Genomic DNA, 12,831 nt, shown 5'->3' with positions numbered 1-12,831 from the left:
CAACTCCTTTTTAAGAATTTGCCTCTTAAAATCATATGAAATGCAAACAATCTATATATCCACCACATCAGCTTCTTGTACATGGCTTGTACAATGGCATCATTCTGCGAAGATCATCTCCCCCTCCACCACCATGTCACTGGAATACAAGCTTGTGCTTTATTTCTTAGGCTCTAAAAGGAAAAATCCTGGTGAAAGGAAAGAAGCTCAGTGAGCGCAGACAGGCGGATGAAGAGGGAAGAACCAGGATGGTGAGTGTGGAGACGGTGGGAAGTCTGGATGTGAGGTGGAGGGTGTATCATCATAGAACAGGGAGATGAGATAACGTAATGAGAAACAGGACGTCATATGTTGGGTATCTGTGTGTCGGCAATCTGTATGGGATTAGATTACATTCCATTACCCTGCATACCTGCTGCATCACTAACAGTTCTGATAAGGCAGGATCTGGTCAAGTTTCTTGTGAGAAAGAATTTGGAGAAGTAAAGTTTAGTGAAACTGATCGCAATGTGGAGCATTGATAATACTCAAAAGGGCACTTGGTCTTCTCTTCCAATCCAGGACATCGCACAGGAGCTTTCTGATCTGGTGGTTTACTGTCAAACAGTGGAGTATCGTGACCAGCCAGGGAACGCGTGCGAGATGAGCTCCTTCAGTGAGGACAAGGTGCGCAGACTGATGAAGGAGTGTGGTAAGTATACAACAGCCATGATCAGATTACAGCTGAGGAGGTCCTAAAACAAGTCATCTCTACGAAAGAGCTGAAAAGATTTTTCTGTTTCCTGGAAAGCTAAGTGACACTAAGGCTATGTTCATATGTTGGAATGTCCGTATAGAAAATCTGTGTGGACATTCCGGAGACTGTGGGCGATGGGATAATATGCTGGCACCAGGACTACACGGAAACGTGCCGTCTCATAGACAGCTATGCAATCTGTGCCGAGTCCGCAGAAAGAATGAACTAGTTCATTCTTTCTGCGGACACAGAATTCAGAATATCTGCGCCGGAAACACCTGGCATGGAAATTCTGCCGTGTGCACAGTGCAGCAGAATCCCATTTATATTCAACGAGACTCTGCTGCAGCGGAATCTCCGTGCCGAATTCCGCACGGAAATTCCGAAGTTTGAACATAGCCTTGGTGTTGCTGTCTCAGATCATGACACTCTATTCCAGACTACACATAGCAGATTTTGTTTCAGAAATGTTTGCATCTGAAAATCCATTCTATCTATGTAAATGGGGATATTTTAGATGAGTGGGACAGTGTTAGAAATTTTGAAAGGGTGCATCGATTCACAGGATCTGAAAGCTTTGCCACTATGGAAAATCAGCAGCATTACTGTAGTATTTGGCTGTAGCCTAAAGATGGCAGCCATGATACACTAAGAAAAAGCAAGCAGGGAAGCAGTGGAAGGGCCATGACTGTCTTATTTTCAAGAGCAGTGTCATGTCTGTAGCACTTACATTAAAATTCAACCTTGATACACCTGCCCTTCACCAGCAAAAGATAAAGGACACCAAGAGGAAAACTGATGCTGTTAGGCCATGTTCACAGGGCACAATTTCTGTGCAGAATTCTGCGGGAAATTCGCCAAAATTTTAAGCCCATTATGTTCAATGGGATTCCCCTGTCCCATTCAGAACAATGGAATTTTCACAGCGACAATTCTGCCATGGAAATTTGGCCGGAATCCTATTGAGCTCAATAGGGCTTTGAACTTTGTGTTCTGTTTTAAACACACAGTAAGGCTGGGTTCACTCTGCGGAATCTCCGGCCAGAAAATTTCCGCCCGGAGATTCCGAGTGCAGCCAGCCCCGACTGAATCTGTTGGCCCTAGGACCGCGCGGACACTGCAGTCTCCAATAGACTTCAATGTGTTCATGCGGATTTCCGCCTGAAGAATGAGCAACGTCATTCTTCAGGCGGAAATTTTCAAGCGGATTTTCCATTCACAAGTTCCGCTTCACAAATTCCGAAGTGAGAATTTGTGAACGGAAACCCATTCACTATACTATACATTTTAGTAAGCAGAATTTCTGTCTGCAATTTCGAAGCAGAATTGCAGGTGGATATTCCGTAGTGTGAACCTAGCCTAATTCTGCTGGATTTGCTGTGTTAACATTAGCCTTAGTGTGCACATTGCCTGAGAATCCCTCCACCCCCTTTAGGTTCTGAACCAGGCATAAAACAGTGTATGATTATTACTTGAATTGTTCCTTTCAAGTCAGTGTTCCTCAAACAGTGTGTCTCCAGCTGTTGTAAAACTGCAAAACCCTTCGGTTGTCCGGGCATGCTGGGAGTTGTAGCTTTGCAACAGCTGAAGACACACTGCTTAAAACACTGTTACCTAACCTGTGGTTCTCTTGCGGTTGCCAAATAACAAGTCCTATCATGCCCAGATAGCCTTCTGGTGTCGCGGTATGATGAAAGTTGTCATTTTGCAACATTGAGGGAGTAAAAGGTTGGGGACCACTGCTCTAAATAATATTTGTCTTTCACAATGTGGGTGAGGGATTTGTAATGGCAAACTATATTGGTTATCACACAGCATTCCTAGAAACCAATAAATTATAAATACATTAATAGCTTAGTTCTCCCAGTACCTGTGCTCTCTGAATGGATACAGGAGAGGCCTTTGTGATGTGGTTATGGCTCTCCCCACTGACAGAATATTAAAGCAGAGAATGGAGAGTTGCAATCTATTGCTCGCTGTTATCTGCCATTTTTTGTGTCCAGAACACTTGTCACTCCTCTGCAGCTGACTATCCTGTTTAAATTCTTGCAGGAAATACCTTAGTTCGATACAACACCCGGCAGCTCAGCCGCATTTACCCGGATGGAATGAGAGCCAACTCTTCCAACTTTAGTCCGCAAGAGATGTGGAATGCAGGATGCCAGCTCGGTAAGGCTACGGTTACTGTCTGTCTTAGGCTATGTTCACACGGTGGAATGTCCGCAAAGAAAATGTCTGTGCGGACATTCCACACGCAGCAGAGCACCGGCAGAACATGTCGGTTCTAGGGCCGCTAAGAAATGCAATGTCTCATAGGATTCAATGCATTTCTGTGCAGCCATTGGTTTGTCTGCCTAACCGTGAATGTTCATCTTTTCAGCCTCCAGTCTCTTTACCTTCCACTGTTCTTGTACATTTCAGTGGCTCTGAACTTCCAGACCCCTGACTACAAAATGCACTTGAATCGGGGACGTTTCCTGGACAATGGTGACTGTGGATATGTCCTGAAACCAGAATTCTTGCGTAGAGGGGATACTCTATTTAACCCAGAGGACGGCAGCGCTAATATGAAGATTCTGCATGTCAAGGTGAGATCCTGGCTGTATATATGGATACTTTATAGAGGGGATAAGTTTTGTTGCACCCCTCAAAGGGCAGAAGCTTGTAAAATGGGCATGGCTGTTATACCTAAATAGAGTGTGGGTAGAATAATAAAACTAGGGATGGTTCATGCACCACAAAAGCGCAATCCAGACAGGTTGCAGGGAAATGTCTTACAGTGGACTCCAGAAAGGTGCAAGTTAGCACCGAAACACCCTGTCCTATAGTCTCATTAGTACAGTAGACCTTGCTTGTGTATCTCTAGTGGTGAGACGTATTGTACAGTGATACAGCAGCGCTCATTAGACTCTTTCTCTCTTTCCTTTGTCTATATATCCACTTCTGTTGTGGAGTCGGATTGAGTCGCTGGAGCAGTATACTTTTATAGCTATGCGCCTTCTATAGCTTTGTGTCTATCCCTTAGCACAACCTTACAAGGTTAGTAGACATCATAGGTGAGGTGGTGGGCAACTTACCATCCAAACTACTAGCATTAGGGAGTAGGTACATAGCTATGGGGGAGATTTATCAATGCATGTTTAGCTACATGTTTTTAAAACTAACTTAGCCAGCTTAAGTTAGGTAAGTGTGGGTAAATTCTCATAAGTCACACGCAGTGCGATACATTTGTCGCATGTACTTGTGTGGGATTTTTGTCACTTCAGCACAAAAATCATCGCAAAAAAACGTTAAAATGCTTGATAAACCTTCCCCTATGTATTTCTTTTTATGTCTGTATAAAATATGTTGTCGATTATTGATGAAATTCTGCCTACCTGCAGCCACCAGTTGTGGGAATAAAGGCATTTACAGCTTGCAGATTTATACTACCGTATATACTCGAGTATAAGCGACCCGAATATAAGCAGAGGCCCCTAATTTTACCCCCAAAAAAAAGTTGACTCAAGTATAAGCCTAGGGTGGGAAATACCATCATTCCCCCCCCCCCCCCACCTTCATCATCACCGCCTGTCAATCCCTTCATCAGTGGTCTTCAACCTGCGGACCTCCAGATGTTGCAAAACTACAACTCCCAGCATGCCCGGACAGATGTTGGCTGTCCAGGCATGCTGGGAGTTGTAGTTTTGCAACATCTGGAGGTCCGCAGGTTGAAGACCACTGCCTTGTAGGTTGCCTTTTATGCCACAAAACATATTGGACAGTATTATGTTCAGACTCATTATATGTGAGCTGGTCCGGGCCATCTATGCTGCAGGGACCGTCCAGGGGGGAGGATTAGTCGTTGCGGGCTGTCCATTTTCACCGGGGAGGGGGGGGCCTCACCGGACTAGTGACGTTGCCTTGACGACGATGCACAGGGACATTGCACATGAACGTCCCTGTGCGTCGTCGTCAAGGCAACGTCACTAGTCTGGGGCCGGGCCCGAAGCACGGAGAAGAGGGCGCGCCCCCCCCCCCCCCCCCCCCGGTGAAAATGGACAGCCCGCAACGACTAATCCTCCCCACCGGACGGTCCCTGCAGCATGGATGGCCCAGGCCAGCTCACCCTAACTTCCCGCCGAGGGGGGGCGAGTACAAAACAAAAGGGGGGCGGATGATGACGAAGGCCTCAGTAGTCTTCAACCTGTGGACCTCCAGAGGTTTCAAAACTACAACACCCGGCATGCACAGACAGCCGATGGCTGTCCAGGCATGCTGGTAGTTGTAGTTTTGCAACATCTGGAGGTCCGCAAGTTGAAGACCACTGATGAAGGGATTGACAGGCGGAGAGTTTACTAGAGTATAAGCCGAGGGGGGAGTTTTCAGCATGAAAAATTGTGCTGAAAAACTCGGCTTATACTCGAGTATATACGGTACTTGTATTGTACAAAATAATCCATATGCGGTAAGCGCCTCATAGTGGTGGCTGCTGGTAGCAACAATTTTTCACTTTGTTTCTTTAAATCAGTCATCTCTCCTCTACCTGGCTCTCAACAGCAATTGTAAAGCTGGAGTGAACATTTGTATATTTCGATATTAAATCTAGTTTTGTTTCATGATCATTAATGATTTTTATTCTTTTTTTTATTTTAAACAGATCATTTCAGCTCAGCAGCTTCCGAAACTAAACCAGGAAAATCCAAACTCTATCGTGGACCCATTTGTACGGGTGGAGATTCACAGTTTAGGGAAGAAGAGGGAGAGTGAGACAAATTACATCCTCAATAATGGTGAGAGCCCCCATATTGTATATTATCAGGCTAATGTGATTTTATTTTTTTATTTTTATATAGAAGGTCCACCTTCAAAACAAATATGACTCCCAGTACCCCTTCAATCAGCTGATCAACGGGGGTGCTGGGAATTGACCCTCATTGATTCTTAGAATAGGACAACAACATAAGTCTTGGAATACCCTTTTTCATACATTCCAGGTTAAAGGGGTATTCCGGACCAAAACATCCTTTGGATAGGGGATAAGATGTCTGATCGCGGGGGGGCGGGCGCTGCTGAGACTCTCCGCGATCTCTATGCGGGTGCTGAACCTCCAGTTTCGGAAATCTCCGGGTCTCCGGGACTGGGGACGTGACGTCACGCCAGGCCCCATCCATTCATGTCTATGGGAGGGGGCGTGACCCAGAGGTTTCCGAAACTAGAGACACAGTCCCCACATAGAATGCAGGTGCTGCAGGGAGATCAGGGGGGGGGGGGGGGGGGGTCGGGGAGTCCGCAGCAGGAGTGCATCTAAAACAAAGAAAGCTATAATGGAAAGATTTGCAGCTTTTTCTGTCTGTTCCGCCCCTTGGTTTAGCTAAAAATACTGATCAAATATTGAAAATTCCACACGTGAAGGCCCTGTATGTACTGTGTACTCTGACTTCCCTCTCAGTAATGCAGTGGAATAACAACACTGATATGGTATGAAGGAAAGGCTGATTGGAATTACTTAAATGGGCACTGTCAGATCTAAAAACTTTTTATATGTTGTAAATTTTGGCAAAACAAAATTTTTCTAATATACTTCAAATTTATTTTTTTACATTTTATTAATCATAACTGCCTTTGAAGATTCCACCACTAGGGGTCCCCATACCTCCTGGGACACTGATGAGTCCCGCAGCAGCTTGTCCAAGAGTCATGGACACGAAAAGGCTGCAGGAGGAACACAGCCTGCAGCAACACTGCTGTAATACAGAGTTTTACCAAACATGTGCCTCCAGCTGTTGCTAAACTACAATTCCAAACATGCCTGGACAGTCAAAGGATGTCTGGGCATACTGGGAGTTGTAGTTTTGCAAAAGCTGTAGGCACAAAGCTGAAGGCAACACTTCGGCAAAAAAAAAAAAGTTATCCGAGAGACAGAGAGAGAGACAGAGATAAAACCAGAGAGGAAAGGGTTACAGAGGTGGTCTGTCATGCTCCTTCAAGAGCAGTGAATCAGCAGAGTGAGGGAGAGGGAGGAGTCAGCACAGTGCAGGCAAGAGGGGACACCCCCTCCCTTTGGATAGATTAAAAAGAAATTGAGCAGCTGTAATATGCTATTTTGTGAAATCTGGGTGAGCTATAAAAATTACATGTACATGATCAGGATGAGGGACTGAGTAACATATAACAGATTTGGTTTTTTTGTTGGATCTGACAGGTACACTTTAACCTTTCTAGTAATTGTTTTCACTAAGATTAGAAAAGCTAACAACTATAATATATAACACAAAATAACCCAAGTGCTCTTCACAGGCTTTAACCCCATGTGGAATGAGACTCTAGAGCTGGAGGTGCTGTGTCCGGAGCTCGCTCTAGTCAGATTTGTGGTTGAAGATTACGATACGACATCCAGTAATGACTTTGTGGGACAATTCACTCTGCCATTTCCCAGCTTGAAACAAGGTAAGGAGGACAAATTTGGATAGGTGTGATGTGGGTAAACTGCTGAGTATAGAGGCCTGAGCCAGAAATGCACCATCGCATAGATGGCTATGCATTCAGTGTGGACTCCACACAAAGAAAGAACATGTTCATTCTTTGTTCGGACACGTAAAATGGAATTTCCATGCAAAAAAACATCTGGTATGGAAATTCTGCCGTGTGCGCAGAGCAGCAGAATCCTGTTGAATTCAACGGGACCCAGCTGCAGCGTAAATTTTTGAGCGGACATTCCAAGTGGAATTCCGCACGGAAATTCTGACATGTGAACCTAGCCTTAGGGTCTATTTACACATACAGGATCCTGCACATATTTGATGCGCAGGATTTGAAGCTGCAGCTTTTTTATGAAAAGTAAATGACGTAACACCTTCAAATCTTGCACAGCAAATATGCACAGGATACTGTACATGTTAGAGCCTAAGGGTACGTTCACACAAGCAGATTTACAGCGTATTTAGCTGCGGATCCGCTGGTGAAGGCCCCGCTCTATACTGTCTTTACATGTGCCTGCTCGTAGTGGCAATACGCAGTGACGAGCAGACACACTGCAGCGATGTGCGTGGCGTATTCTCACATCGCGGCCACTCTCCCTGCTTTGAGCTAGGCAGAGAGCTCCCGCGATGTGCGAGTATACTGCCACTCGCACATCCCAGTCTGTCTGCTCGTAGCGGCGTATTGCCGCTACGAGCAGGTACATGTAAAGACAGCATAGAGAGAGCCTTCACCAAAGAGTGAGCCTTCACTAACGTACCCTTACGGTGTAAACACACACCAGAGCTGCTGCAAGATTTGAAGTTGCGGATCTGCAGCGCGGATTTTACAGCAGATCCTGTGTGAATTCACCGAAGGGGTGCGTTCACACTGAGTAATTCAAGAGGAATTTACTCAAGTAATTCCTCTTGAATTCTCCGCTCCATATTAATGCACATCTCCTCTGCCCATTGACTTTAATATTTTTTCCGCTGTTCAGTTCACACTGCAGAAATTCTGCTTGCTGAATTCCGTTCCGCTTGAAGAATGAGCATGTTCATTCTTCAAGCGGAATCCGCTAGCAGAAATCAATAGAAGTCAACGGTAAAAAAAAAATTCCGCCCGACAGTTTTCGCGCGGAAATGGCTGAAAAAACCTTCGCCACTTTCTCCCCCATTTCCGCACGAAAATAAAATTCTTTTTTCTGCCCGTAAATTTTTTGCCGTGAATTCCTCTTGATTTGCTCAGTGTGAATGCTGGGTTCACATGGCAGAATGTCCATGGGGAATTGTGCATGAATCTTCCACACAGACATTCCACCATGTGAACATGGCCTAAAAGGCGTTTACTGGACAAAATGTAATGTTTTACTATGAGCCTCCCTGTGCATCAAAATAATGAAAGTGGCATGCTTAGCTTCCTCTTGCAGTCCTGTTCTTACTCATTCTGATGACGGACAAGATCCTGCAGGACGTCATTGGTTGAAAAAGGAACAGGACTTATTACCTGAGTGGTTTGATTAGAAGTCTCAGGGTATGTTCACATGGTAGGAAAAGCGGAAAACAAATTTCCGGTGGGCGTTAGGATTACTCAGAAATGCGCTCATATATGGCACTGCCTTTCCTCAGGTTCAATTTCAGTTTTGATTCAGCAGTGTGGACAGGCTCTTAGGGCTCATTCACACTTCAAACATTCTGCCAGCAGAATTTGGCTTGCGGCAGATTCCCACTGTTTTAATGGGATTCTGCTGCTCTGTGCACACTGCAGCAGAATTCTGCCGGCAGGATGGATGTTCTTCCAAAGAATGAGCATGTTCGTTCTTTAGGTAATTCCACCAGACGGCATTGCAGTCTTTGAGATGGCATAAATCAGTGCGGTCCTACCACCAATTATTTCAGCAGGCAGAATTCTGTCAGCTGAATGTCTGCAGTGTGAACCAGGCCCTAGGAGGGGCACATCATTTTCTGCAGGCGCGGCTATAGGCTTTGTTCAAATGATAGAATTTCTGTATGGAATTCCACATGGAGATTCTGCAGCAGCAAAGTCACATTGATTTCAATGGGATTCTGCTGCCCTGTTCACATAGAATTTCCACGCTGGAAACACCTGGAGTGAAAATTCAAATTCCGGCGTTCGCAAAAAAAAAAAAAAAAAAAATTGACACATTTCTATTCTTTCTGTAAACTTTGCATGGAAATGCATTGCCGTGTATGGGGCGTATTGGCGCATATCTGAGTGGTCCTAGCACTTGTGTAAAAAAGAAAACGGTGTTCCTGTAAGCGGACTGTGACCATCCGCACAGGGACACGTTTCCTCTTGTTTTTTTCCCCCTGCGTTTTTTTTTTGCGTGTAAAAACAATTTCTTGTGTCTTACATTTTCTCTGGCCTTTTTTGCATTTGAGTGGAAATTGCATTTTTGGCCCCTTTAGCGTTTTTTTCTAAATTTATTGGGTACCAAAAAGGATGCAGTAGTGGGGGAGGGTTTCAATTTAACAAAAATTAAAATTATTAAAAAAATATTAAAGCAGGGATCAAATTTATGTGGGTGAGCAAGGAACTAAAAATGTAGCAGACAAAGAAAAAAAAAAAATCATTTAAAAAAAAATATTTTTAGGTAGTATTACTACTCCCAGCATGGAACACACTGTTCCATGATGGGAGTAGTAATTCCTGTACTAATAGACAGCGGTCACAGCTCTGCACTATACTCCGACCAGTGATGTGAATAGAAATTCACATCACTCATTCATATTTTCTGCTCAGAGTGAGGATTGGTGAGATCGTGGAAGCCAATCACAGCTCTCAGAGGGAAATATGAATGGTGAGTGTCCGGCCAGAGTACAGACCAGACATGCGAGCACAGGAAAAAGCCGCTCCCCATTTCAGGGATGAAGGATGATCGCAGTTGGTGTCAGGAGTGACATCTACTTTGATCTGTCCTTAACTGCAGGTACTACTACTCCCACCATGGAGCACACACTGCTCCATGCTGGGGGCTGTAGTACCTGCATTAATAGACAGATATCAGCGAGTCACTCGCTGTGATCCTCCTGTATAAATGTGGCCAGCCGCTCTATGGACCCCTGCACTGACATTTTAGAATATATATTTCTATCTCCCTATTCATATTTCCCAGAGAGTTGTGATTGGCTGGAAACATCTGGCCAATTACAGCTCTCTGCGGGGAATATGAATATATATATATATATATATATATACACATACACACACGCATCTGTGCAGCGGACCATAGAAGAGCAGCCGGCCACATCTATACATTATACAGGAGGATCATAGCGGGTGTCAGGAGTGACACTCGCTGTGATCTGTCTATAAATGCAGGTACTACAGCCCCCAGCATGGAGCAGAGTGTGCTCCATGTTGGGAGCAGTAGTACCTGCAGTTAAGGACAGATCACAGCAGATTGTGTACGTGAAACAAAGTCTAACCTTCTGCAAATCTTTATTTTCTTACTCAGGATATCGTCATGTTCATCTGTATTCTAAAGATGGCGCCTCCCTGTCCCCAGCAACCCTCTTTGTTCACGTGCACATCGAAGACCCATGAGTAGTCTGGCAATGGACACCAGCATCTTCTGGGGAGGACAGAGTTTGAACCCTCCTAATAATGGTTGCTTTTTCAGCCAGGTGCCATATTTACTATAAACAGTCAATGTTTGCTGTAGACTATATACCTGCGCCCTAGTGCTGTCACAAAACATTCTTACAGCAGGGACACTTCTATTAGGTAATACAGGGTACAACACTGCGGTTACCATAAGAGCATCCTATGACCACAGGGTAGACACACAACCTACACGTAAACGTGGTATGCTTCTGCATGCCGTCTACAGAGAGCGACATTTCGAAAGCTACGGCTTGCTGGGGAGCCTAGCATGTGATGGGTTACTCATATTTGCATATATATTGTGCATGTTCTAACATTTTAGGAAATATGGGAATATTCATCACAACATTTACCCACAATATACATTTCTTGTCCATATGAAGTCACCTGCTGTACAGCGAGCGGCGAGGTGCATTTTCTTAGCAATAATTATACATTCTTAGACTGTAGTGCCTGTGATAAATATCCCTGTCACCAACTTGTGCTGCCCTCGGATAACACAGGATGATCTCAGAGACAGGTCCCCTTTATGCATAATTAAATGAACCCCTACTTTTCCTTTATGTAGGCCCCCTTTGTAACATTGGACGCCTGTGCCTTCTGTGGCGTTATGTAGCAACACTGTTTCCCCAACCAGGGTGCCTCCAGCTGTGGCAAAACTACAACTCTCAGCATGCCCGGACAGCCGATGGCTGTCCGGGCATGCTGAAAGTTGTAGTTTTTCAACAGCTGGAGGCGCCGTTTGGGAAATACTGACTTTACAGCCTTAGAGTATCACGAACAAAACACTATCTGCATTTATAAATGGACACAGAAAAGTGAGCAGGTTTCTAAAGCATCAGCCTCCTACGAGGTCGGCCGGCGGTATGAACAGCGCACTTCATGAAGTAAAGAAGCTTGCACTCCACTGACATTTTATAAATGGATTTTCTATGTAGCAGTATTTTACCTATTATCAGTACAACTTTATAATAAAAGTGTTAACGTGCCACCGATTACACTTGCCTTACTGTCGACATGTCTGTCAATGGTTTAAAAATCTGCAGGGACAACATACGCATAGGCCAAGATCACACATCAGGTAAAAAAAAAAATAATAATAATAAATAAAAAAAAAAATAATAATTGCATTGTGAATCTGGCCTAAAATTCTGTTCCAAAACCCACAAGTTTTACAGTAAATCCGATTAGTCACGAACTTCTCGGCACGGCAGTTGATGACTTTTCCTGCATAAATTAGTTCAGCTTTCAGGTGCTCTGATGGGCTGGAAAAGGTGGATACAGTCCTAGGAGACTCTTTCCTAGGAATGTATCCACCTTTTCCAGCCCACCGGAGCACCTGAAGGCTGAACTAATTTATGCAGGAAAAGTCATCAACTGCCGAGCCGAGAAGTTCGTGACGAATCGAATTTACTGTAAGTTCGCTCATCTCTACTGTAGATCATCCTTTTGGATTCTGCCTCAACTAACAGACGCAGGTCATTGTCATTTGCATCAGACCTGTTAAGGGTCCAATTGGCCTCCCCCCCCCTTTTTTCTTGAGCAGTACAGGCCCCGAAATGGGTCAAATCCAAACGGCTACTGCTGGGGCCTGCCGGGAGTCAGTCGGTGATACAGTAATTTTACAAGAGTTTAGCGGAGAGGAGAAAAAAATAAATTGCACAAATTTTTTTTCCCCCACTACACTTGACGGAACTGCACTTTACAGAGCCCCGCACCAATGGGAACGAGCCTTTAGCCACTCTTAAAAGCGCTAACCAAAGCAGCAACATAGATGCTGAAAATTCACAGCAGGAATATACAGCTTGGACTTTTGCTGCAGGACCCATCAACAGAAAAATGTATTCATGTCAATTACTGCAAAATCCATCAACAGAAAAAGCCATTGCTGGTCTGCGACTGGTCACATTTTAGGAAACTAAAATTCCAAGTATATTGAGTTGCTGTTGACCAAATGATATTCACTCCCGTACAAGCAAGGCTGGGTTCACAATACAGAATTTCTCCAGGCAGATAGACATTCTGAAAGC

The 12,831-nt window shown here is 44.6% G+C and overlaps 1 protein-coding gene across 1 annotated transcript in view; it reads left to right on the top strand.

The window, feature by feature from the left end:
• The window catches only part of PLCD3 (phospholipase C delta 3), a 116,958-nt gene extending 105,104 nt beyond the window's left edge, over positions 1 to 11,854 (top strand). The window contains exons 11-17 of the mRNA XM_056549387.1: positions 171 to 251; positions 562 to 691; positions 2,789 to 2,905; positions 3,158 to 3,324; positions 5,376 to 5,508; positions 7,016 to 7,165; positions 10,653 to 11,854. Of these exons, the coding sequence (XP_056405362.1) occupies positions 171 to 251; positions 562 to 691; positions 2,789 to 2,905; positions 3,158 to 3,324; positions 5,376 to 5,508; positions 7,016 to 7,165; positions 10,653 to 10,741 (867 nt within the window). The 3' untranslated portion in view covers positions 10,742 to 11,854. The remainder of the gene's footprint in view (positions 1 to 170; positions 252 to 561; positions 692 to 2,788; positions 2,906 to 3,157; positions 3,325 to 5,375; positions 5,509 to 7,015; positions 7,166 to 10,652) is intronic.
• The last annotated feature ends 977 nt before the right edge of the window (positions 11,855 to 12,831 follow it).

The sequence above is a fragment of the Hyla sarda genome, chromosome 12, assembly GCF_029499605.1.
Source record: "Hyla sarda isolate aHylSar1 chromosome 12, aHylSar1.hap1, whole genome shotgun sequence".
NCBI classification, from domain to species: domain Eukaryota; kingdom Metazoa; phylum Chordata; class Amphibia; order Anura; family Hylidae; genus Hyla; species Hyla sarda.
Note: the sequence above shows the minus strand (reverse complement) of the source record. Positions and strands in the feature narration are given on the sequence as shown.